Source organism: Drosophila suzukii, chromosome 3, assembly GCF_043229965.1.
Source record: "Drosophila suzukii chromosome 3, CBGP_Dsuzu_IsoJpt1.0, whole genome shotgun sequence".
Taxonomy (NCBI): Eukaryota; Metazoa; Arthropoda; class Insecta; order Diptera; family Drosophilidae; genus Drosophila; species Drosophila suzukii.
The window spans coordinates 54,579,697-54,607,484 of record NC_092082.1 but is presented as its reverse complement, the minus strand read 5'-3'; the positions used below and the strand labels follow the sequence as shown (position 1 = coordinate 54,607,484).

Here is a 27,788-nt window from a genome sequence, read left to right as displayed (position 1 = left end):
TCTCAGTCATAAAGACACAAAGGTTCTTATACAAGACAATAAAATTAATACACTACAATATGGCCATTATAAAATAGATGAAAAAAGATTAGAAAATAAACTTAATGAAATGGATTCAAATATTTATGTTTATGAATAAAGAATAAAAGAAATAGAGAATTGTTCTAATAGAAATAATTATCAAGAGAATGAAATAGAAAAATTTAAGAAAAATATATATGAATGTGAATTTGAAATGTTTTATACAGAACTAGAATTAAATTTATTAGATTGTAAAAAAAATGAATAAATTTACTCTATAATTGTAAATAAGACAGAACAAACAACGCTTTTTTATTTAAAGGGTAAAATGTAAGGTAATGTATAAACTAAATATTACAATTCACAATATTATTATTATTATTATTATAAAATTTTTATTTAACAGAACAAACATCGCCTTTACTTACAGGGTAATGTTAAAATTTATGAGAATTAACAGAACATGAAAATTTGAATTTAACAGAAGAATTACAATATTTTCTTTGAATTACATTCAATTTGTTTACTTTCTTCTATATTTAGTGGTACAGTTTGTTTATAGTTATCTATACCACCCTGTAATCTATATACTTTATTGTCATCATTACTTAAAGGAATTGATTTAATGTATTTATCATTATCTTCATCTAAATTAAACGGTATAGTTTGAACATAGTTATCTATACCACCCTCAACAAGAATAGTTTCATCCTCACTAGATGATCTTGGAATACATGGTTCCGGATTTTCATCATCATAAAGGATTGTATCATGGTCATCATCATCATCATCATCGTCATCGTCATCACCATACAAATTATGAGAAAATTTGCCATCCTCTTTTTTATTAATGTTTTGGAGATCTGAAAATATAAATATTTTACTATATATATATATACAAATATTATTTTATATGTATTTAACCAACCTTTTTGAGCTCCATCCGAAATATTATTTTCAACTTTTTTATTTATGTTTTGGAGTTCTGAAAATATATATATATATATATATTAGTATAGAAAATTATATATATATATATATATATATATTAAACTCACCTTTTTTTAATTTACTCGAATTATTATTTTCATCTTCTATTTTTATATTCTGTAAAAATAAACATATTTCCCTACTAAATCAGATTATGTTATAATATCACTATTAGTTATTTTGAAATCGTTAATATCGTTAATTGATATTTTATCTGTACTAATCTGACTTTCTTTTTTATTTAAATATTCAAGCATCATTTGAGCTGCTAAATTTCTCTTTCTTAAATATATCCCATTAATTCTTTCTGCTTCCTCTATTTCAATTTCTTGGATTTGTGGACCATCACTAAGATAACCTGTTTCTTCTTCTTCTATCTCTTCTCTTTTACTCTCTTGTTTGGAGAGAAGATCAGCATCCTTTGATATTTTTTCATAGACAATCCTGTCTTTTCGTCTCTCTGCATTAATTACTGTTTGGGATAAAACTTCTGCAAATTCAAAACAATTTATTCTTAAAGTTGCTAAGGGGGTATTAGTATTGCGTTTAGATTTTTGATGGCGGTGGCGATTAGATAAATATTTTAAATTCATACGCTTAGATTTACTTAGACTTCGTCTAGAATGTGTTCTTCTATATATATTATTGTAATGACATTTAACTCCTACTGTAGCAGTTTTGTATTGGATGGTAAAGAATCTGTTTAGACCCCTTCTTCCCAAATCCATATGCCCTCCTATTCTCCTTTCATTTTCAACTAATTTTTGCTTAAAATTCTCAATTATACCTCTCTTTGTGAATTCGATTTGAGAGTTGTGTATGTTTTCAGTGCTTTTTAATTTATGAGTAGTGTTCCTTTTTATTGGAACCCGACTTACACTTTCAATTCTGTATCACTATCACTGATCCCCAACACTAATTCTTGTGACGTATTACTAAATGTTGGTGCTCGACTTACGTTTTCAAATTCTCTCTCACTATCAATTATACCCATATCAATTTTTTCTGATTTTTCTTCTCCTATGTTCTTATTTTCTATGTGATCAACACTTTCATTTTCGCTATTAAAATCAAAAAGATTGGTTGGGGTTGTAGTTGTTGATGTAGCTGTTTTTGTTGTATCTTCTTCCAGAAGTTCTTTTTTTAATGTAGTTGCTACTGTTGTAGTTGTTGTTTCTTCCTCCTCCTCCTCCTCCAGAATTCCCCTTCTCATTGTAGGTGTAGTTGCACTTGTTGTAGTTGAGGTAGATGTAGTTGTAGTAGATGTTGATGTAGATATTTCTTCTTCTTCAACTGTACTTGCACTTGTACTTGTTGTTAAGTCTTTTTCATTAATGCTACCATTAATAGCATTAAATATTTTAGTATCGAGTTCACTTTTTAAGTTTGGTTTCTCACTTTCATCACTTGTCTTGTTTATGAGATCCATAAAAATATGACTGTCCTCTAGGATCTCAAATTTTAAGTCAATTTTAATGATTTTTTTTAGTTTTGGAACATTGATAAATAACCCAATCGAATTATTGGAAGTCGATGGGTTTTCAATTAAAGTCATTTCATTGGGGAGTGGTACCATTTTCACCATCGGATTAAAGAGGGAAAGTATCACAAAAAATATTATAAAAACCGTCATTTTAATTTTGATTTTGTTTTTTTTGACAATCGAACAAACGAACTATCGAATGAATAAGCAAACGATCCGAAATTGAGTTGCGTGAACGAATAGATGGAAACTGAACACTTTTTGAAATTCTTCCGCCTTTATACCCTCCAGATTTGTATATATAAATATGTAACGTTCTGTTTAAATTCTTATCTGTACATGCTTTTCTTCACACTTTATAAATAGGAATTGCGTGATTGTGAAGAAACATAATTTATTTCACGCATTGACGTCAATGTCTACATTTTTATTGTTGTTTATAGAATTTCGTTTTTATGAATCCAACTATCTTCTGATTTTGAAAGGCCTACCCAACGCACAAGCACATAATCAAGTTCCACCCAAAATTCTTATCTGTATATACTCTTTTAGTCTAGCCAACGCACAAGCTCATAATCAAGTTCCGTTCCGTTTATAAATAGGAATTGCGTGCTTGTGAAGAGGAAACATAATTTATTTTCACGCATTGACGTCAATGCCTACATTTTAATTGTTCTATGCTTCCACTTGTTCTTTATAGAATTTCGTTTTTATGAATCCAACTATCTTCTGATTTTGAAAAGCCTAGCCAACGCACAAGCACATAATCACCTTTTTGTTTCACAATCTTTTCAACAAGATAAGTATTAGGGAATTTTGTTTTTTTAATTTCTTGTTTATAGAAACCGCCTTGTACTGGATCACCCTTCAAGTCCTCAAGTAAATATGTGGTGGGGGATGTATTTTGTACTTTCCGAATTCGAAAAATTTCCGTTGTCCAGTTTGGGGTATAGCCTTTTTCAAAGACATGTTTATATTTACTTATTCGTACATGATCCCCCTCTTTAAAGTCCCCATTTGTAAATATTTTTAGATGATTGTATGATCTCATCAAAATCTGTTTTTCATTTTTAGCATTGACGTCAATAGGCTTCATTTTAATCGTTCTATGCTTCCTGTTATTATAATTATTAATCAACTCTTTGTATATTTGAAGCCAAGTATATTTTCCATTAAAACTAAACTCACGCCACATAAGTTCTTTTATTGTTCTATTAAAACGTTCCACAATAGATGCTTTAAGAGTACTAAATGTTGAGTAATGATTAATTTCATATCTTTTCATCAATTCTCTAAATTGTTTATTATAGAATTCATTTCCATTATCTGTTTGTAAATTCTTTGGTACTCCACGACCAGATTTCATTATTTTTTCCATTGCTTTTGTAACTTCATCTGCATTTTTTGATTTTATTGCTTCACCCCATCCATATTTAGAAAATGTATCTATTACTGTTAACAAATACCTATACCCCTTATTTGATGATGCATTGCCCCCATTTCAACCAAATCAGCCTGCCATAAATTATTAATACCCTTTACTATAACTCTACGTCTTGGGAAATTCTTGAATGATGGGCGATGTAACTCATTTACAATATCTCGTTTACTCATAGCTTTATTTTATCTGGTATAAATGGTTTCTTCTCTAAAGATTCAGTTTCACCTTTTAAAACTGAGGTTGGTGCAATTATATAATTGAAAATGTTACTTTCTATTTCATTTATATCCTCCACTACCTTATTAAAAGTTTTCATGAGAAATTCCAATTTTTTAGAAATTTCACTCACTTTTCCCTCAATATTATTGATTCGAGGTCTTAATCTAAAGATTTGTTGTTTCTGCGGTTGCTTAGAAATTTCATTAGATGTATTCTGTACTACTTTACTTATTTCATCATCAATATAAATCTTTGTTGCAATATCATTTTCATGAATGGGGGGTAGGGAATTTTTAAATCGTTTCCTCTGAACATTTAAATGTCCATCATAATCATTAAGTATACTTTGAAATTTTTCTAGACCTTTTGTTATATCTCTTGAGTACTCTTTCTCATTTAAAAAACAACCAAACTTATCAACTGACATTTTAATTATAAAATAAATAATGAAAGAGTGGTATATTTATGTATGATCCACATTAATTGTTAAAACTTCTTCTTCGTTTACACGATGTGCAAATGGACTTTTCCGAAGTATTATTCCATCTATTTGTGTCTGATCAGAACGAATGATTGGTGGAGGTTTTTTTAAATGTTGGTTTATGACTTTGTTAAAATTTTCCAATTTATCAACAAACTCTTTTATTGAATTATGTATATACTCCATTTGAGTTATCATTTTTATTACTTTACTTTCCAGCTCTGATACTCTTTTATTTCGTAGTTGAAATGATTTAGTTATAGTTTCCATTTGATGTGATTTCGCTTCATTAATTTTATCATCAACATACAATTTAATAGCCAAATCATTTCCGTTTATTGGTTTTGAAGAGTTTTTAATTCTTTTTTTCTGAACATTTATGTGACCATCAGTGTCTATATATATACCTGTAAGACTCTCAACTTCCCTTTTGAAAAGCAAGGAAAAATCTCTATCATTTGAAAAGTGACCAAACTTGTCAATAGACATTTTACTATTAAACAAAATGAGAAAATGTTTTCTATTTTATTAATATATTATTTTTGCTTCCCGCAATTCTTCTATTATTGAAAGAATTTCATTAGTATGGTTATTATTACCAGCAGCTCTCGATGCCATTAAGAGTTGCAATCTTTCAACAAGTTCATTAACATTATCCCAATATACATAGTTTGGTGGTATTTTTTGTAGTCTCATATACCCAGAACCAGTATGTTCTTCATTTACTGAAGATGATATTAATGGTTTAATAATTGAAGAATATTTTTTTAGAACGATTCCCCTTTACTTGACCATCTGGTTGATAGTTTCTTTTGTGAGCACTTGTTTCAATTAAAATGTTTTTATATGATTCTAAATCGTTCTTAGTATAATCCTTAGGACTATTATGAAAAATTAAAGAGTATAGACCTGGTGATAGAGTCCATAAATTTCCACTTCCTAATTCCATCAAATTTTTTTTAATTTTAAGTGTTGTATTACCCAACATTAAAATATTATTTTCTTCTCTTGGTCCATAACTATTGTCTAAAATCTTTTCTTGCTTTAACTGATTAATGTTGAGATTGTACTTCACCCCGGTTTCTTCATATACACTTTCATTTAAATCATCTGTGTGAGGTTGTTGAGAAACATCGGATTCATCTAAAAGAGACTGTTGTGAAACATCAGATTCATCTATAAGAGACTGTCGTGAAAAAGCATCAACATAAGCATCACTCTCACTATCACTTTCGATTACTCTCTCGTGTTCCCTTTTTTTCTTTTTTACTTTTTGGTACTCTTATATTCTCTTTCTTGAACTTAGTCTTAATATCATGTGTATCATTAATATATTCTTTTTTATTCAATTTTTTATTTTCAGTGAGTAATTCATGTAAAGGTTCTGTAATAGGTTTAAAAGTTTCCTCCAAATTTGATACTTTCTCATTTTTTTATTTGTTTCAATTCGTTAAATTTTCTTTTTAATGAATTTCTACTTTTCGTCAACTGTTCTAAAAGTTTACGCTTGATACTCATGTGCTACTGGGAAAAATGTAGTATAATTTAAATATTTATAACAAAGAGTTTGAGTTTGAGTTTTATAAAACTTTATTTTTATTTTTATTTTTATTTTTATTTATCAAAATAGATGCATTAATAATATTAAAAATGAAAACATTTTAAGCTTTATTTAATTCTAAATAGAGATTGTTATCCTTCTTTTTAATAATACAAAAAAGATTATCTTTTATATAATCAATTTTCGGCCAAAGAGCTAGTGAGATGGCTCTGAGGGCGCCGAGCTGAAGGCTACCGAACGGGTCGCAGGTTGCGGATAGCGAGCGCCCTGGTTCTCCAGGGTAGCTACGAATAAGCGTGGAAGTTGGACACGGCCCGGCCACCGCCAAGCCCCCAACACGAAGCGCAAATAAGTAGCCCCGGACAGTCAGCGGGTATCTGCGCCGTAGCAGTACCGACGTCGCGCTTGTGCTGCCGCCTCCGACAAATAGCTCACACACACCCATTCCCACACTCTTTGAACCTACCTCTTTCCCACCCACACAACTCATCTCACCCCGGGCTGGACTAAGGTGTCACTCGTACCGTGCCGAGAGTCAATCTGGCTGGGAGCCCGAGTCATCAAATAACTCAGTCTCAAACGGTGAGCTCAGGCAAGTGGCGACCGCCTGTTCTAAGTCAGCCTTACCCGGGTACGGCGGATCTCTGCCCGGGTGGACCTGTCCTTTCTCCGCAGCTCGTGGGATTTAACATGGAGAACTTAACAAATACTAAACAAAAAGACTGCACAAGACGAGAGCCCGACACTCTTATAAAGTCGGAAGTCGTAACCAACGACGAAAGAAAGAGCAAGATCACGGCTCTGACTACCCCAGTCCACGTGACGTCGACCCCTGCCAAGGCCAGCGAACAACGCAGCCGGCTAAGCCCAACTCGCCATAGCGACAAGCCCAAGCCTCCCACCAGCGTAGGTGTGGCTAACCAGCCACTCCAACCTGAGGGGAGCGCCAAAGCCGGTCTCGTGGTGAGTACCAGGGCAAAGGAGTTTAAGAGGGTACCACCTAACCAGGCAGGACCTTTTGAAAGAAAGAAGGCTTCCAGGATCCTCAAACGGCTGGCCACCAATCCGATACGTGAGGATCAGACTTCGAAATTGGATTACCAGAAAATCCAAGAGGACATAGCCTGGGCGAAGGCAGATATCCCAGATTTCGACATCGCTATGACTACCAGCAACAAGCGAGAGAGGTCGATGGAGTCAGCTCAACCAGCGAGCAAGAAGGCCAAAGTAACCAACCGCGGCACATGGTCGAGATCCTTTGCGGAAGTGGTAAAGGATCGGAAGATCATTGGAGTCATCGACCAGAGCGATGAAGGCGGAAGGATCCCAAGAAACCATTGGTCTGGTTAGACGGGCCCTTGCGACAGTGGCCTTGAAAGTGCTGGACGAAAACCCAGGACCGCCACCCGATTGCACAGATGCAGGGTGGTACCAGGGCAACGTAAAGTTGATCGCCTGCGAAGACGAGAGATCGGCAGCACTCTACAAGGCTGCAATTGACAAAGTCGGCGAGGTCTACCCCGGGGCCAAGCTGGCAGTTTGTGAGGCTGCGGACATCCCGTCTCGACCGAGAGCGAGGGTGTGGCTGCCGTCGGAACCATCGGAACCAGAGGCTATACTCAGCCTGCTGACCAGGTTCAACCCAAAACTGCCAACAGACGGTTGGAAGGTGGTCAAGGTGGAGAAAACCGAGCGAGTCACCATGAGCGTGGTTATCCTCCTAAACCAGGCCTGCTTGGAACCCCTCGCAGCCCAGCAGCACAGAGTGAACTACGGGTTCGACAAGGTGCAGCTTCGTATTTACGACACCGATAAAACAGCGGCAGACAACCTGGCTGCCTGTGCGTCGTACGAACCCCCGAGCGACGACGAACCAGATCACGAGGAGGCCACCCTCACCGGCTACGTGTCAACCGACTCGGAGCTGACGGAGAGCCTGAAACAGCTGTGCACCCAGGACACAACCCGACCAGGGCGCTCTGTCCTCCAGGACATAGCGGAGGAAGCGGAGGGTACCCAGCCCGACCCCAGTCCCAAAGATGGTGCAGTTTCTGCAAATTAATCTGCACCACAGCAAGGCAGCATCCGCTGCCCTCCTCACCCGCCTGGCTACAGGCAACATAGACGTAGTCCTCATTCAAGAGCCATGGATTGTTGGTAACAACATCTGTGGCCTATCAACCCCCCTATACAAGCTATTTTACACCAAGGACAAGGGTAAAACCAGAACCTGCATTCTTACAAAAACACACTTTAACACATTTCTTATTCCACAGTTTAGCGAAGGCGACCTTACCACGGTCAGACTGGAGCTAAACGAACACACCCATCACACCATAGCATCATTCTATCTGGCTCACGACCACGAAGGGCCACTACCAAACACCACTACACAAGAACTCATACGCACTCACTCATCTAAGGAACTCATCCTGGGTGGGGACGCTAACTCACACCACACATAATGGGGAAGTACAAACACCAACGAAAGGGGTGAGTTACTCTACGACTATCTCCTTCAATCAAATCTATTCATCTGCAACAAAGGTAATGACCCAACTTTCATCACTAGAAATAGGAGGGAAGTACTAGACATTACTCTAATATCTGATCCCTTACTTAACCAGCTAGACGCGTGGAAGGTGGGGATCGAACACTCATTCTCGGACCACCGATACATAGAATTTACAATAAGTCTAGAACATCCTTCCGCCGAGAACATAACTAATCTAAGATTAACCAACTGGGGATACTATAAAAATCTCCTCAACAGGAACCTACCCGCTCCTCCGACACACATACGCAACCGTCAAGAATTAGATAGCCTAGTTAACACTTTTACTGATATCTGCGGTGAGGCCTTAAAAAGGGCTTGCCCAAGTAGAACAGTCAAAACAAAGCACAAACCCCCATGGTGGAACCCAACCCTAGCGAACCTTAAAAGAGAGTGTAGAACTTACTTCAATAAAGCTAAATACAACAATAGCGAATCCTCCTGGAATCTATATCATTCAAAACTAAGCCTATACAAAAAGGAAATAAGAATATCAAAACGAAGAGCCTGGGCTAACTTCTGCAGTAGCATAGAATCTACTGCGGAGGCATCCAGACTCAGAAGAATTCTAGCTAAAGCTCCAGCTATTATTGGCTATCTTAAAACCAATGCTGATGGCTGGACGGAAAACAGTCAGGAAACCCTTGAACTACTGTTAGACACACACTTCCCTAACAATACCCAGGTAGTGGAGGACCTCCACATAGAGGTGAATCTAGACGACCAGAGTATTGCCAACATTTCAAACCCTGACCGCATTCAGTGGGCTGTTAACTCTTTTAAGCCCTTCAAATCACCTGGCCCAGATGGGTTCTTCCCGGCCCAGCTACAACGGACATTAGATATGTCCCTTCCCTGGCTGACAGCCATCTTCCACGGCTGCCTTGCTCTAAACCATATTCCAACAAGGTGGCTGGACGTCAAGGTAATCTTTATATCGAAAGCCGGCAAGCCCTCCCACACTAACCCAAAGGACTTCCGCCCGATCAGTCTCTCTTCCTTCTTGTTGAAGACCCTGGAAAGGCTAATTGACACCCATATCAGACTAACCATCGACCATAGCCTACTCTCTGACGCACAGCATGCGTACCGTAAGGGTAGATCAACCGATACCGCCCTCCACTCTCTAGTGTACAGTATAGAACGAGGCTTCCACAATAAGGAATACTCTCTTGCAGCGTTTCTAGACATAGAAGGCGCCTTCAACAACGTCACCCCAACGGCGATCACTGGTGCTCTGACTGAACTGGGCATTGAGCGGCCCATAGTGGGACTCATACACACCATGCTAACCAGCAGGGTAGTGCACTCCACTATGGGATCGGCCCTCTCGACCAGGAATGTCAGTAGAGGAACCCCACAAGGGGGCGTACTCTCACCTCTTCTATGGGTTTTGGTGGTCAACAAACTGCTATCACTTCTAGAAGAGGCGGGCACAAAAGTGGTAGCCTACGCGGATGACGTGGTTATCCTACTGCAGGGCAAGTTCCCGCAAACCCTTTGTAATCTAATGGAGACAGCCCTATCCACCCTTTCCAGGTGGACGGCTGGCTGTGGACTGGGAGTTAACCCGGAAAAGACCGAACTAGTTCTCTTTACAAGGAAGTACAAGGTACCAATTCTAGTTCCCCCAAAACTACACCAAACGCGCCTAACCCTTAGAAACCAAGCAAAGTACCTAGGTGTCATTCTTGACAAAAAGCTCCTCTGGACTGATAACATCCTAGATCGCACACGCAAAGCGGCCATAGCCCTCTTCGCTTGTAAAAAAGCCATAGGGAGGAAGTGGGGTTTCTCCCCCATGATAGTTCACTGGCTATATACTGCAATAGTCAGGCCCATTCTCCTCTACGGAAACATCGTTTGGTGGCCTTCTCTAGATAAGAACTGCAACCTCCGGATCCTTCACAAGATGCAAAGGAGCGCAGAGCTCTGCATCAGTGGGGCGCTGCGCACTACCGCCACCGAGGCACTAAACACAATTCTCGATCTCCAACCCCTGGACCTACTTGCCAAAAGCTGGGCATCTGCAACAGCGCTGAGACTCCGTGAAGCAGCGGCTTGGACAACGGGCTCCACGGGTCACTCCATTATCCTATCAAAACATTCACCCCTACCACGTTATACAGACTACGTCCCACCCATAGTCAACTTCGAAAGAAGATACAAAATTCATATACCCACCCGTTCAGACTGGGACAACCTCCCACATCAATTCGTAAACGCCGTCAACATATACACTGACGGCTCCAAGTTTAACTCCCAAACAGGTGGGGGAGTCTTCTCCCCCGAACTAGACATAAAAGTCTCTTTCCGCCTACCAGACCACTGTAGTGTTTTCCAAGCGGAAGTGATGGCAATTCAGGAAGCCACTACCCACCTGAACACGTCTGTACATAAAGACAGTGATATCTTCATATTCTCGGATAGTCAAGCTGCCCTCAGGGCCCTCGACTCCTACACAACGAGCTCAAAAACAATCTCTGAATGCCGCAAATCTCTTAACGAGATGGCCACTCATCTGAGAATCAGCCTCATCTGGGTGCCTGGGCACCGCAACATTGAGGGCAACTGCATAGCAGACGAGCTGGCAAGACAGGGGACAACCGCCGATATCCTTCGTGATAAGGACACGGTAGGGATGCCCATGGCTACCTGCAAGCTCCTTCTCAGGCAGAGATTGTATACTCTTTCCAACAACCGTTGGAACTCAATCTCAATATGCCACAATTCTAGACTCACATGGCCAAACTATAACACGAAAAGAACAAAAACTCTCCTACAATGTAGTAGGGAGGACATCTCCACTCTCCTAAATGCCCTCACGGGCCACTGTCTCATAGGGACTCATGCGACAAGGCTGGGTCTAAGTAACCACGACTTCTGCCGCAGCTGCAAAGAGATAGACGAAGAGGAGAGCATCGAACACCTCCTATGCTTCTGCCCAGCGCATAACCTAAAGCGCTTTCAAACCCTAGGTAGCTACACACTTCCGAACCTTGCGGCCATTCAGGACGTAAGCATTCAAAAACTACTATGTTTCTTAAGAAGAACAGAATACTTCGCGAAGGCAGTAAACCCATGAGCTAGGGAAACGGATCTTTCAGAGATCATGTGGTATCACAAGGGGCCCATTGTGGCCTAAGTGAGGGGACTAATATTTAGTCTCCAACCACTCCTACCTAACCTACCTAACCATATAATCAATTGTTGAATCCTCTAAAGTTGAGTATCGTTCCGGCAAGTACAGCATATACTCTTCAAGTTCAAGAGTGAGGGTCATCCCAAAGCTGGTTTTCTTACGTTGAGCACGTCGAATAGGGTAGCACACCTCCGATTCCATCTTCGCCTTTGTTAAGAGAGGTTTTGGTGCGTTACCATTAAACTCCTTGAGTACTTTCATCATTCCCGGTTTGACCATTTGTAGTTGTTTCTTCTTGTAGTTGTTTTCGTTGTTTTTGGTGCTTTTACCTGTTTTTGTTGTTGATTTTAGTTGTTATTTTAACAGTTGTAGCTGTTTTTTGTTGTTTAATTTACCTGTTTTTAGCAGTTGTAGCTGTTTTTTTGTTGTTTAATTTACCTGTTTTTAGCAGTTGTAGCTGTTTTTGTTGTTAATTTTAGTTGTTTTTTAGCGGATGTAGCTGTTTTGTTGTTGTTTTCAGCTGTTTTTAGCAGTTGTATCTGTTTTAATTGTTGTTGTTGTCTTACTGTTTTAACTGTTTTTTATGTTGTTCTTATTGTTGTTGATTTTGATGATTGCAAGATTTTTTAGGTTGAAACTTTAGGCTGAGAACGTTTTAGCTTGAAACTTTTAGGTTGAGACTGTTTGCAGGTGGTTTTTAAATGTGTGTTAGAATAACTTTTGATCGAGTTTTTATACCTTGAGGTAAACTAACCCTCCCTGTTCTCTCTCATTCTTGATTTAGCATCGACCAATCATAGCAGTGAATAGCATGTAAATAGGGTGGGTTTCAAGAATCATAGAGAAATTACTTGATCATAGTGTAAAAGTTAGGGTGGGATAGAGAGAGTAAGAATTGGAGGGACAGGTGTCCACAGTTGGTACTATTAAAGTCTTGTTTTCTCTCATAGTTATAGTTAATGTTATTCCCCAAGTATTTCACAATTTCTTTTGGGGGTTGTAAATTTCCAAAACTATCAAAGTAATGTATACTTTTTTTATTTTTGTTATAAGCTACCCAATGTGTACCATTTGATGAACTATCATCTAGATTTATAATTCCTGACTCTTCTCTCCAAGGAGATTTGGGGAGTGAGTCTCTCATAAACACACCTCGGAAATGTGGAATGTACTTTTGAGCAAAATTCAAAATTTCGAAATTTGAAAGAGGTTTTTTAGGTAGCTTAGTAATTAGTTTTTTGGATTTCCTCTAAATGGATTAAGATATAATCCATAACCTTTTCTATAAGGTTTAAGAAACATACCTTCACCCACCTTAATACTTTCCATTTTCTTATTATGTTGCTTACTCTCTTCTAATTGTTTTTTCCCCATATTTGCATTATTAATAGTTTTAGCAATAGCTGCACTACCAGAGGCGAGACTACCTAATGCACTTAGTGCAGTCAAAATGGGTACAATAGGTAAAAAACCACCAATTTTCGGTACATTAATAATACGAGGAATCTTAATTTTTTTTTTATTTCTGCCAATTGATTTATTGACTGCTTTACGTGCAACCTTAATCGCACTCATTAGATCTAGTGGCTTCTGAGTTTTCAATGCCCGCATTCCTGTTTGGATAACATTTGAAAAACTCTTTACCTTTGATTTCCTTTTCTTACACTTTCTCTTTGTTCCCTTTTTCACACCCATTCCGAATTTCTTTTTTGTTTTCATAATATTTGTAATCAAGTATGCTGCTGTTTTCTCTGCAATACTACTATCTTTTGAACCAACACGTTCCCACGCTTTATTTATTAGTACTGCGTCAGCCCTATGTCGATCAGCTAGATCCTTATATTGTGAATATGCAATATCATGTACTCTACAAGCTTCATCCAATTGATTTATCCCACGATCACCGCGCTCCAACCTTTGTTTTAGCTTTGTTCCAGGTCCACAAAAATTATAACCAGGAATATGTACTTCAAATGGAAGTGTGTTAATTATTTTGTTGATAATACCACTACCTCGTTTCAAGTTTGAACTCTGACTGCAACAATTATAAAAACTTTTACCCATTTTATATAATGTTTAATCAAGGAGCATTTCTCATCGAATGAAGTACATTACACACGTGAATATGCGTTTAATACGTCAAAAACAAGAAATCTGTGTTAGAAATATCGAGGGTGGTGATCATTCATTAACAAATTCAGTTCCACGACATAGTTCTTTATTACCCAATACAATAAGAGCATTGGTTGTCGGTCCCTCAAACTGTGGAAAAACAAATGTTATGCTCAGTCTTATTGAAAGTCCAAACGGGCTAAAATTTGAGAATATATATGTATTCTCAAAGAGTTTATATCAACCAAAGTATGAGTATTTAGAGAAACTAATTAAACCGATAAAGGGAATGGGATATTATACGTTCTCACAAAATGATGAAGTTTTACCACCCGCTAAGGCTAAAGAAAACTCTATTATGATTTTTGATGATGTTGCTTGTGCAAAACAAAACAACATTCGTTCATATTTCTGTATGGGGCGTCATAAAAATATAGATTCTTTTTACCTATGCCAAACATATACTCATATTCCAAAACATCTAATACGTGATAACGCGAATATGATTATAATGTTTAAACAAGATGATTTAAATATGCGTCATATATATCGTGATCATGTAAATACTGATATGTCCTATGATTCATTTATGAAAATTTGTCAAAAGTGTTGGAGTGATAAATACGGATTCCTCATAATAAGTAAAGATAACGATATGGAAAAGGGAAGATACAGGAAGGGTTTTAATGAATTTATAATTATTTGAGAATATAAGTTTCATTCTGTAAGCTATATTTTCACAGTACATTATTAGACCCCAAAATGAGTAGATCATTCACTCTTACATTAAATGGTAATGAACCCATTACAAACATTTCTTATTTCCCACCCATTGAACTGACAAATGGTGAATATGAGTGTGCACTCATTGACTTTCATATGTACAACTCTATACCCAATGTTGATATAAATAATAATCTATTTCATATTGGTGATAAACTAATTCAACTTCCAATCGGGTCATATGAACTCAATGATATTTATGATTTTCTAAAAAATAAACTAAAAGATTATGATCTTGAGAAAACATTTCAAATGGAGAGTAATAATAACACACTTCAAGTTCATATTACAACTACCAAGGAACCTATTTATTTTAATAGAAACAACTCCATTGGACAATTGCTTGGTTTCAATAAAAAAATAATTTATCCCGACTTGAAAAAAACATATATATCTGATCAACCTGTCAACATTTTAAAAATAAACACAATACGCTTAGTATGTAATATTATAAGCGGGTCATATATTGATAGTAGACAAGATCATTCATTATACGAATTTGGAATTAATGTTCCACCAGGCTATAAAATGAATATCACACCACACAATCTTATTTACTTACCAGTCAACACTAGAGAAATAAGTACACTCTCTATTCACATAACTGATCAGAACGGTGAATTAATAAATTTACGCGGTGAAAACTATACAATTCGTTTACACTTAAGATTAATACAATGATTATATACAATAAAAGAGGTGATACCTACCATCATCAGCACACTTTAAAACATAAAGTTATAGGAAGAGATAAGAATTACAATCCAAAATCAAGATTTATATGTACTCCCCCATGAGAGTCTTCTAAATTTTCAAGGAGATATTACCCTAATTAAGGAAGGGGGAGCGGTAGAAACTCAAAATGTTATTGCGAAAATGAGAAATAATTGTATGGCATACTTTTTAGATGAAATACGCTATGAAATCAATGGTGTTGAAATAGATAGAACAAGATTTAGTGGTATTACTTCTACAATAAAAAACTTTGTTTCTTTAAATCAATTTGAAAGCAAGAGACTTTACAATTCTGGATGGAGTGGAGGACCCGTTTTCAATTTAAGCCCCCACTTCAACTTTTCAATACCCCTTAAAAACCTACTTGGATTTGCTGAAGATTTCAAAAAAGTATTATTAAATTGTAAACATGAACTAGTACTATTAATATCAAAAAATTTTAATGATGTACTTGAGCAAGATAAATTTGAGAATGCACAATTAGTCGGAAAATATCATCTCAATATGACTAATATTACATGGAAAATTCCTCATATAACACCCAGCGATTCAACGAAAATTAAAATGTATGATATTATAAAAAGTGGAACCAATCTACCGATTGCATTCCGTAGTTGGGATACATACATTAATCCTAAACTAAGTAATGGAACAAATCATGTTTGGAATGTTAAATTAGCTGCTAACCGAGAACGTCCACGATTTGCTTTAATTGGATTTAAAGATAACCACTATCTGATTACAAACAATTTAAGAAATCTAAAGGTCTATTTAAACTCTGAAACTTATCCCTACGATGACTTAAACTTGGACTTTGATAAAGATCGATTTGCTCACCTATATGATATGTACTGCAAGTTTCAATCTAGCTACTATAACCGAAGTGAATCTCCTTTACTATCACCTACAGACTTTAAAACTAAAGCTCCTATTATCGTAATTGACTTATCATATCAAAATGAAATGGTTAAATCGGGGCCCATTGATGTTAGGATTTCAATTGAACTTACCAAGCCCGCTATCGAAAATGTTCAAGTATATTGCGTGCTCATACATGATCGTTTAGTTGAATATAACCCGTTGAATGGTCTAGTTCAGCGGATTGTCTAACAATTAATCAATCAATCATGAGTGAAGATATTGTTGCAATTGATGTTCAAGGATTTCTTGGGAACAACAATAAATTTATTCTAAAGGAAATTGGAGTCGTATTCAAAAACGAGACAATCTTGAATTCTAATTTTATCATACACTCTCCACATGATTTTATTGAATTGAATAAGAAATGTAGAAAAACAGCTACTTGGCTAACAAAAAAACATCACAAAATTTATTGGAATGATGGAGTATACTTTTTCAAAGAAACACAAATGTATCTAAGAGAAATAATTAGAAAACAGGAAATAATTTGTAAGGGATATCAAAAAAGGTTATTCCTACAAAAATTTTTAACAATTGATAATGTAATTAACATTGATGAAATTGGTTGTCCCTCTCTAAAAATAATGGATGGAAAGCACTTTCCATACTGTTCATTACATGCTCGGGATGGTGTCTGCTCTCTGAACAATGCTCATAAAATCTTAAACTTTTACACAAACGAAAACTCCTAAACACCTTTTAACCATTCATTCACATTTTGAGAGTCGGGCAAATAAGTTTACGAAATGACTGATTCTAATAACAATCTTAATATACCGACTTATTCATCTTTAATAAATAAAATTAATTTTTTTATTAATACATTTGGAAATATGATTTCAAAAGAGGACTTGAAATTACTACTGGAGACAAGGAACATGTTCATGGGTACTGACGTAAAGGAGTTTATAAAAACAACATTTGGAGAACATTTAAATTTATGTACATTTTCTAATGATAATATAGAAACTTGTGCTTGTTTTCATTTTGTAATTCAACAATATAGAGTTAGAAAATTAATTTCATCATATATTGAAATTTTTAAATAAAGAGAAAACCAAAAAAAAAAAATTTTCTATTGTTTTGAATTTGTTTTCGAGGGTGGGTCTATCATCAGCTGTTGCATTTTTTAACATCTGTTTTCTAAGTATAATACAACGAGTTGTCTCTACCAAACTTTAGTTTAAGATAAACATTCAGACTATTACGTTGAAAGAAAAAATGATTTCCTCAAAAATTGAAGAGTTCTTAAGGGAGCATGGAAGTGAGATCTTCAAGGAACATGCTACGAAATTGAAATCATTTCATACATTTTTTAAAGATGTAGAAGCCACCCCACTACTTCATTCAAAGTATGGAGAACACCTATCATCCTGTGCATGGGCATATGATGATTGTAAAGTTGGACCTGACACTTGCAGGTGTATGCATGTTGAAAAGAGAGAAGAAGACGCCTTAAAATTGATGGAAAGATACATTCATTTATTTAAAAGACTCAATGTAAACTAATTTAAGACGAATATATAGAAATAAAAACGTATTTGACTAAACAAACGATCTCATTTGTTTTTGTGTATAAATGTGTATATTCTGTTAGGAACCACCACCACAAGCACCGCCACCACCACCATCCCTCTTACACTCCTACGCTCACTTTCCCATCTAATGCTCGCTAAAGAGGGGAGAGGTTACCGAACTCACGCTTGTTTCACACCACAAAAGTATGCGGTCTAATATCCCTCAAACCAACACCTTTTGACCACAAGACCGTAGCCAGGTTACACTAACAGGTGTCACCTACAACCCTAATTGAATCAACAAAACGCCCACGCATAGAAAAACAACTTCCGTTCCTCCTCCTCCTCCGCCTAAATATAGTTTTACAAATTCATACGCATGACAAAACACCCCTTGTAAAACGAATAGTTTTCTAAAACTGAACTACTTTCCACATTTCTCCTTAACACATACATTTTTTGAAAACTTAGAAGGTAACCGTTTTCTCTCTCATGTAAGCGCATGAGAAAAAATTTTCAAATATGATTAAAGAAAAACGTATTTGACTAAACAAACGATCTCATTTGGTTTTGTTCTGTTAGGAACCACCACCACCACAGTCACCATTTTGACCACAAGACCGTAGGCAGGTTACACTAACAGGTGTCACCTACAACCCTAATTGAATCAACAAAACGCCCACGCATAACAAAACAACGTTTTTGTTACACTCCCACGCTCACTTTCCCATCTAATGCTCGCTAAAGAGGGGGAGGTTACCGAACTCACGCTTGTTTCACACCACAAAAGTATGCGGTCTAATATCCCTCAAGCCAACACCTTTTGACCACAAGACCGTAGCCAGGTGTCACCTACAACCCTAATTGACTCAACAAAACGCCCACGCATAACGCCTTCTAACCCAAGTTAGAAGCAACATAGTGATCTGTGTGCAACCATTGCACTCCACAAAATCCCACGCATGACAAAACACCCCTATCACACACGCAAGCCAGGTGTCACCTACAACCCTAATTGACTCAACAAAACGCCCACGCATAACGCGTTCTAACACAAGTTAGAAGCAACATAGTGACCTGTGTGCAACCATTGCACTCCACAAAATCCCACGCATGACAAAACACCCCTATCACACACGCACCTTTAGCTTGAGAAAAAGACAAGACAAAACAAGACATATCAAAACACCACTCTCTCACACTCCTACACACCACTTTCTAACCTCATTAAGTGACCTGTGTGCAACCATGCTCATCTAACTAGGGTCAGCAACACCCCCCTTTTTGAATTAATTATGCTAAGTAGGTCATTAGAACACCTGTGTGCAACCATGCGTGACTAATTAGGGTCAGTGTGCAACCATGCGTGACTAATTAGGGTCACCCCCACCTCCTTTTTTGACATGATTTATTACCTAGTGAGCCAGCTCCCGTATTAACTACCTACTAGAGCCAAATAGAGTGGGTCTCCGTTGAATTTATTTATCTGTTTTAGTTGCAGAAGGAAATGATTCATGGATACATCTGAGAGGGCTTGTGATGCTTTTGCTGCTGCGGCCACGGCTGCTGCTGCTGCGGATGTTGATGGCAATTCCATTTTTTAATGGTTTTATTTTTTTTAGGCGAAATTAATTAGATTTATTATCGCTGGGTTAGACACTAGAAATCCTCATTCGTGATTTAACTAATGTTGGTAAGTTCGTTTTGCGGATACAAATAATGTTTTAATTTTCGCGAAGTGATTTTTTTAAGTCCCTTTTAGGTAGTCACTCGCGAGGATATTACTTGTATCCTACCGACTGCGCCAATTATGTTTTTTGCTTCGGGATATATTAAAAAAAAGCGATTTTTATTTTAATATACAGCGGAGTTTTTATTGGTAAAGTTCTTTCAAGTTAGATCCCCAATCTTAAACTGATTTTACAAAATGCATTATTCTTATAACTATGGTTTTAGCGGTGACAGCGACGCGAGCAGCGAAAGTGGACTTTGATTGAGAATTTTGATTGGTCAAATCTGTGGCCCGATGAAACGGTTTCTAGGCTGAATCTTTTGTTTAATTAATTTGGATTGGCCAAAGCTTTTATGCTGACGAATGGGTTCTCAGGCTGGACCCTTTGTTTAAATGTTTGAATATTGTTTATGTCTACCGTCGTCGATAAAGGCGTGAGAAGTGTTTATAATTCTGGTGCTGCCGATTGAAGGCGTGGGAAAGATTTGTGTCTGAGGGGTTAAATGTTTATGTCGGATTGATTTGAATAACTGCGATAGTAGGCTCTGGACTTATGTTATTGACAATTGGAATAATGGGTATCTCGGGATATACAGGTTGTATGTTGGGTTTGGTATCCAGGGTATTTGCGTATACGTCACTTACATATGATAATCTGAATATTGATTTTAGTAAGAATCAGTATGCTCACCTATATGAAATGTATACAAGATTTCAATCTAGTTACTATAATCGTGAATCACAACCATTTTTGACCCCAAATGAATTTAAATTGAAGGGCCCTATTATTGTGGTTGATCTTTCATATCAAAACGAGTCAGTGAAAACTGGTCCTATTGATGTGAGAATTTCAATAGAACTGAAGACACCAAGTCATGAAAATACCCAAGCTTACTGTCTCCTCATACATGACCGTTTAGTTGAATATAACCCATTAAACGGACTAGTACAACGAGTCGTTTAGCATTAGAAAAATGTTGAAAGATACTGTTTCGATTGATGTTCAAGGTTTCTTTGATAATAATAATAATTTTATTCTAAAGGAAATTGGAATTGTATTCGAAAAAGATCCAAACTTGAAAAATAGTATTTTAATAGAACCACCATATGATTTTACTTTGCTAAATACAAAATCTCGAAAGACTGCAATTTGGTTAACCAATACACATCACAAAATTTTTTGGAACGATGGAGAGAACAGTTTTCCACAAACTCGAAAGAATCTAAGGACAATTACAAGCGGAAAACAAATGATTTTTAAAGGTGTGGAAAAGAAACGATTTCTACAAAAGTTTTTTGGGAGTCGTCAGCTCATTAATATCGAGGAAATGGGCTGTTGTGACGATTCGCACCCGATCGTCAAAGTTGAGCAGAAGTCTACTCTGGGTGTCTTTCACACACTTTGTAATAAAAACTCGGAAATATGTTGAACTTCACCAGTTGTATTCTTTTGTATACTTTCAATCTTTGACTTAATTGCTATCTTTTGATTTACAAATTAGGAAATATAAAGCTCGGTTATAAACGCGACCAGCTTCTCCTTATGTCTTCTTCGTAGTGTAATGCTGCTAACATTAGCAGCAGAAATCTAACATTCGCTGTTAAAACTGCTGTTGTCCACTGCATCTCAGAGTCGCCAGAAAACAGCTGTCCAGCTTCTCCTAATCGACAGAAACACCCGTTCATGCCGCCCCCAATACTGGACCCAGTATTCAAAGCCTTAAACCATGCTTAACTCTGAAAAGGTTGAAGTGTGGAGTGAATGCGGGTATATTCAAAGGTGCATGGGTTGTGTACTTGGGCTAGACTCTTCAGTAAATCTTGGCAAGGGCAAACGACAAATCTTTGACACAGACCTCTTGTAAATACCCGTTGAGGTCTTAATTGTAGCTACTCGAACGAGCCCATCGGCCCCAGGATGTAAGTCGATGATTCGCCCTAATTTCCAGTCAGAAGGACCAGTTCTATCCTCCTTGATGATGATCATGTCGTTGCGCTGAAGATTGTCAGTTTCGTGGCGCCACTTGGGGCGCGCCTGCAGATGAGATAGCCAATCTGCACTCCATTTTCTCCAAAAGAGGCGAAACATCCTTTCACCATTCAGGAACTCTGTGTTTAATGAAGAATCCTTAAGACTAGGCTCAGGGAGTGACATCATTGAATCCCCGATTAAAAAGGGGTGAGAGCTTGCAAATCATCTAAGTCAGACGTTAAGGGGCATAATGGCCAAGAGTTCAAGCACGCTTCTATCTGGACAAGAATGGTAGACAGCTGCTCGTACGTCATTCGAATCCCATTAAACGATCGATAAAGATGGGTTTTAACAGCCTTGTTGATGAACGCATTGCAGCCGTTATTTAATTTTGAATCTTATTCTTTTTGGTATATGAAATACTAACTTTTGCCTTTTTTATGTATTTTGGTGCTGCGTCACACTTTAGAGATTTTTTAGGACTTAGTGTTAAGACTACAACTGTACGCATCGGACACACAAGAAAATGTGACAAAATTTAATCATTGAAATACAGTCCACTCAAATTGGGAAATAAAACGTTTTTATTCTACACCATATCTTTGGTCCTTCTAGCCAGATTTAGTTACTGATTAACATGGATCAGTTTAAACTTTTGAAGGCAGCTAGAAGCCGTGCGAAGGCAAGCATTACGCGTTTGCTAACGGCGTCTCAAGATCCACGTGCGGGATCAAAATGGGAGCTTGATGAAATACAAGTTTCATTGGAAAGGCTCAACATCGTCTGGAAAGAATTCGAGTCCATCAGCGACCAAATGGTCCTTTTTGACGAAGAGGAAGGGTACGTCGATCCAGCCATCGACAACGAAAGGTACGAAGACAAGTACTTACAAGCAAGCACATTATTTCGCAACCTCATACGCACCTGTGAAGAATGTCCGGAGAATGAAAGAGAAGGCAACAACTTCAGACACTCTGGCAACCCTGATGAGGCCGCACCAATGGCATCAGGAGTGGGAAACGAAAACCTAGTTCGTTTTCTGGAACAACAACAACAGCTCAACGAGCGTTTGGCTGAGCAACAAGCAACGCTTTTGAGGGCAAACTCGGCAGCAAATGTAATGCACAATGAACTGCCAAAAATCCACATCAAGCTATTCACTGGCGACTACAAGGAGTGGCCAGCCTTTAAAAACATCGCAACAGCTCAACGAGCGTTTGGCTGAGCAACAAGCAACGCTTTTGAGGGCAAACTCGGCAGCAAATGTAATGCACAATGAACTGCCAAAAATCCACATCAAGCTATTCACTGGCGACTACAAGGAGTGGCCAGCCTTTAAAAACATCTTAGAGAGTACGATCCATAGCAAGCAGCATTTGACAGCAAATCACCGTCGCAAATGGATCGAAGGAAGCCGAGAACTGGAATCTCCGTCTGTGGATGATCTACTCAAGTTTTTAGACCGACGTTGCGAGGAATTTGAGCTCAGCAAAAGTGAGTCAGACATAGACTCCAAGGTTGGCCCACAACATGTCAAGGCAAAGCGATCGTCACACGCTTTAGTATCGATGGAAGCAAACACTTGTGTGAAGTGTAACTCGAAGGAGCACAAGATCTACGCCTGCTCAAAGTTTGGTGAATTGTCAATCGAGCAGAGACGCACATTTGTTAAGGCAAAATCACTGTGTTTTAACTGCCTTAAGCCTGGGCATGTGTCGCGAAAGTGTGAATCCAAATTCACATGCAAGTTTTGCCACAATCGTCACCACTCTCTGCTACATGCAGATATTCTTGGTTCGCAAGCCGCTGTCGCTGCGACACACTCACGAGATGATGAAAGACACATCCCAAGCGCTCCCGAAGATGCTACCGTCACCATCAGCCATATCGCACGGGCACAAGTGGCTCCCACAGCTGAATCCTTGTGCAACGGATCAACAACCGCAACACAGCCACAAGGGCTACGAAAAAGTGCATTGCCAACAGCTCTAGTGTTTGTAAGAAACGCAACAGGATCGCACACTACCTGCCGGGTGCTTTTGGACAGTGGTTCGGAACTGTCGTACATCTCGGAGCGGTGCGTACAGGCACTCGGACTGGCACGCTCACCGTCACGAATCTTGGTGACCGGTATTTCGTCAATCAAGGCTGAGACAACTAGAGGCTGCAGCACACTGGACTTGCAGTCAAGGATCTCAGATCACACAATGAAGGTACGTGCTCACGTACTCAGCAAAATTACCTCCACGTTGGCAAGACATGATATCGCCGCCTCAGCACTCAAGGCATTCGCTGGCTTTGAGCTTGCGGATTCTGACTATCAATCGTTGGCGCCAGTTGATATACTCCTGGGCAGCGACTACGTTTGGACCGTGTTCACCGGTCAAAAGATGTTCGACAACCAGGGCAACATCATCGCCATTTCGACCATATTTGGATGGGTCATAACATCTATCGTTCCTACCGGATGTTCATCTACAACAACAATGCACACGGCTATTGACATTGACGAATCGCTACGGCGCTTTTGGGAGCTGGAGGATGTCAACCAGGAATTCCATGGGAAACCAGAGGACGATGAAGTTGAACAGCACTTTGTGAAGACGCACACTCGGGACTCTAAGGGGCGTTACATCGTCGAACTTCCGTTCAAAACCTCCATGGAACAGTTTTCGGATACTTTACAGGGAGCGCTAACAAGATTCAGGGGTGTAGAGCGCCGCCTAAAGAAAGACCCCAATCTGCATTCACAGTACGTGCAATTTATGCGTGAGTATCTTCAGTTGGGCCACATGCGAGAACTATCGCCAGAAGACATTGACAAAAAGCCGAGCTTTTACTTGCCACATCATCCTGTATTTACCCAAAAATTACGCGTCGTATTTGACGGCTCATTCAAGGACACGAATGGACGGTCCTTAAACGAAGCTCTGCACATTGGACCCAGCATTCTACGAAACCTTTTCTCGATTTGCATGCGTTTCAGAATGTTCAAGTTCGTCTTCTCAGCAGATATTGTCAAAATGTATCGACAAATCTGGGTGGCTGCCAACCATTGTGGCTATCAGCGAATTGTTTGGAGAGAAGATGAAACGACTCCTATTAAACACTATGAACTGTCCACGGTAACATACGGCACATCCTGCGCACCATTTTTGGCAGTGAGGGTCCTGGATCAGTTAGCTCACGACCATCAACACGACTTTCCTACCGCTGCAAAGATCTTGAAGGAGCAGTTTTATGTGGACGACGTACTGACCGGAGCACATACCGAGGAGGAGCTCATTCGCAATCAAAATGAGTTGATCCAGTTGATGAAATGTGCAGGCATGGAACTTGGTAAATGGGTTTCCAATTCATCACTTGTCGCTGACAGATCTCTCGCTACAACCGAAGTACAAGGCAAAGGATCCAATTCTACAGCAAAGGTTCTTGGCATTCATTGGGATCCAGAAGAGGATATGTTATTCTACAAAGTTTGCCTTACAACAAATCCGCACAACACCAAACGCCAAGTGCTGTCAGATGTGGCACGCATCTTTGACCCGCTGGGTATTCTGTCGCCAGTGGTAGTGCAGTTCAAAATTCTGTTCCAAGAATTGTGGCTACTCGATTTTGGCTGGGACACGGAGCTTCCTCCGAAAGCTGCGGACTGGTGGAATAAATGCCGTAACGACCTACACATCCTTCGCGACCTACGCCTGCCACGGTTTGTCCAAAACAATGAAGATCACATCGAACTGCATGGATTTTCAGATGCATCCATCAAGGCATATTCTGCAGTCATCTATAGCAGAGTAGTGCGAGCAGATGGCACCGTATCAGTTTCACTCATAGCAGGAAAAACCAGAGTTGCTCCGCTGAAGCAGCAGTCTCTACCGCGTCTTGAGCTGTGTGGCGCTTTGCTACTGAGTCGACTGTTCTTATCAGTCAAGGCTGCGCTACAACACAAGGACATTGAAGTGCATGCATGGTGCGACTCAACCATAGTCTTGGCCTGGCTTTCACATCCACCATCTAAGCTTAAAACATTTGTAGCCAACAGAACCTCAGAAATTCTCGAAGCCTTACCGCGCAACGCATGGCATCATGTAAACACAAAGGAGAATCCGGCGGACTGCGCCACACGAGGAATGCTTGCTTCGGACCTTATCCATTTCGACCTATGGTGGATGGGACCTTCATGGCTGCAAGATCCAGAAATGCTTGCGGTAAAGTTGACCTTTAAAAAGTTCTGTTCTTCCCTTTTAGAAAACCATGGAAAAGAGGAAGTGAAGACCACCTCATTAACCGCACAGGAAACCTGCTCATTGTCACCAATCGAAGCTTTGACTCAACGCGTCTCGTCCTGGACAAAGCTGGTACGCGTTGTAGCTTACGCCTTGCGCTTCATCCAAAAGACCAAGGCCATTAAATCTGCAACGCTGGCAAATGGAAAGATGCTCACCTTTGAGGAGATTCAGGCTGCTCGCATTCTTTGCCTGCAAGAGGCTCAGAAATGTTTCATGGAAGACCGCAAACTACTGACGGAAAACAAGCCACTTCACAGCCGCTCCCAGTTGGTGAAGCTCTCGCCGATTATCTGCAAGGATAGCCTTCTTCGAGTTGGTGGACGACTGGACAACTCACAATTACCAGCTGATGTAAAACACCCTATACTGCTTCCCAAGTCGAACCGCATCACAAGAATGATTTTGGAACACGAGCATACGACAAATCTTCATCCAGGAGTTTCTGCACTTTTTGTAATTGTTCGTCAAAAGTACTGGATCTTTGGTGCGCGCAACCTGATAAGAAATCTGGTTCACAACTGCATCAAATGCTTTCGCCAACGTAAACTCACGGAGCACCAATTCATGGCCGATCTACCAGGCATCCGTATAACAGAAGCTTTACCCTTCCAGCACTCAGGCTGTGATTACGCTGGACCATTTATACTTAAGGAAAGGAGAGGGCGCAATCCCCGAAAAACTAAGGGCTACATATGCCTCTTTGTTTGCCTTGTGACATCCGCCATACATTTGGAACTGGCAACCGATCTCAGCACAGACACATTCCTGGCATGTCTTAGGCGTTTAATGTCCCTTCGAGGAAAATGCTCACAAATCTTCAGCGACAACGGGACGAATTTTGTTGGTGCCAAACGGGCATTAGATGAGATGCAGCAACTTCTATCTTCGCAGGAGCATCAACGCAATCTAACACAATCGCTGGCCAATGATGGAATCAAATGGAGTTTTATACCTCCCCATTCGCCACATTGGGGAGGGAAGTGGGAGTCATCAGTACGTTCCGTCAAACTACATCTGCGTCGAGTTGTAGGAAAAACTGTTCTAACCTGTGAACAAATACAAACTCTGATTGCTCAGATCAGTGCAGTAGTAAACTCGCGACCGCTATGCTACACACCTGACACTGACCTCACCTACTTGTCTCCGGCCCACTTTTTAATTGGATGCCCATTCACAACTGTTCCAGAGGGAGATCTTACTCATTTGCCGATCAATCGTCTGGACTATTGGCAGCACTTGCAATCGATGTTTCAAGGGTTTTGGAAACGCTGGCATCAAGAGTATTTGACATCCCTGCAGCAACGCCAAAAGTGGAGCAGCAAGGAACGCAACATCGCAGTAGATAATGTAGTCCTCGTCAAGGACTCAAATCTCCCTCCAGCAGCTTGGATACTAGCCCGTGTAGTGGAAGCTCATCCTGGACCAGATGGACTTGTACGCGCTGTAAAACTTAAGACGTCTACTGGAGAGATGACCCGGCCCATCACCAAGTTAGCAGTACTGCCTAATTCTGAAACATTGTTTCAGGGCGGCCCGGGATGTTGATGAACGCATTGCAGCCGTTATTTAATTTTGAATCTTATTCTCTTTGGTATATGAAATACTAACTTTTGCCTTTTTTATGTATTTTGGTGCTGCGTCACACTTTAGAGATTTTTTAGGACTTAGTGTTAAGACTACAACTGTACGCATCGGACACACAAGAAAATGTGACAAAATTTAATCATTGAAATACAGTCCACTCAAATTGGGAAATAAAACGTTTTTATTCTACACCAAGCCTTTACGTTAGATTCCCAGAGTCCTCCAAAATTTGGACTATGTGGAGGATT

At 39.0% G+C, this 27,788-nt stretch overlaps 3 protein-coding genes across 3 annotated transcripts; 2 read left to right on the top strand and 1 right to left on the bottom strand.

Moving 5' to 3' along the window:
- Nucleotides 1–432: 432 nt before the first annotated feature.
- On the bottom strand, nucleotides 433–3,973 carry LOC139353119 (transcription initiation factor IIA subunit 1-like). The gene is made up of 4 exons (XM_070996418.1): nucleotides 1,970–3,973; nucleotides 1,080–1,128; nucleotides 950–1,006; nucleotides 433–884 (listed from the first exon to the last, which is right to left on the bottom strand). The coding sequence occupies exons 1-4, from the start codon at nucleotides 2,642–2,644 to the stop codon at nucleotides 511–513; spliced, it is 1,155 nt and encodes a 384-aa protein (XP_070852519.1). The 5' UTR covers nucleotides 2,645–3,973; the 3' UTR covers nucleotides 433–510.
- A 3,571-nt stretch (nucleotides 3,974–7,544) lies between these two features.
- Nucleotides 7,545–8,849, top strand: LOC139353130 (uncharacterized). The gene is made up of 2 exons (XM_070996447.1): nucleotides 7,545–8,413; nucleotides 8,473–8,849. The coding sequence occupies exon 1, from the start codon at nucleotides 7,899–7,901 to the stop codon at nucleotides 8,256–8,258; it is 360 nt and encodes a 119-aa protein (XP_070852548.1). The 5' UTR covers nucleotides 7,545–7,898; the 3' UTR covers nucleotides 8,259–8,413; nucleotides 8,473–8,849.
- Nucleotides 8,850–22,932: 14,083 nt separating this feature from the next.
- Nucleotides 22,933–27,501, top strand: LOC139352841 (uncharacterized). The gene has a single exon (XM_070995479.1). It carries the CDS (start codon nucleotides 22,933–22,935, stop codon nucleotides 27,499–27,501), a length of 4,569 nt encoding a protein of 1,522 aa, XP_070851580.1.
- The last annotated feature ends 287 nt before the right edge of the window (nucleotides 27,502–27,788 follow it).

Coding starts and splice junctions, on each gene's coding strand:
- LOC139353119 (XM_070996418.1), bottom strand. CDS start 2,644: ATGACGGTTTTTATAATATTTTTTGTGATACTTTCCCTCTTTAATCCG. Junction 1,129..1,969: donor GTGAGAGAGAATTTGAAAAC/GTAAGTCGAGCA, acceptor TTATTTTTACAG/AATATAAAAATAGAAGATGA. Junction 885..949: donor TTCGGATGGAGCTCAAAAAG/GTTGGTTAAATA, acceptor TTATATTTTCAG/ATCTCCAAAACATTAATAAA.
- LOC139353130 (XM_070996447.1), top strand. CDS start 7,899: ATGAGCGTGGTTATCCTCCTAAACCAGGCCTGCTTGGAACCCCTCGCA.
- LOC139352841 (XM_070995479.1), top strand. CDS start 22,933: ATGCACAATGAACTGCCAAAAATCCACATCAAGCTATTCACTGGCGAC.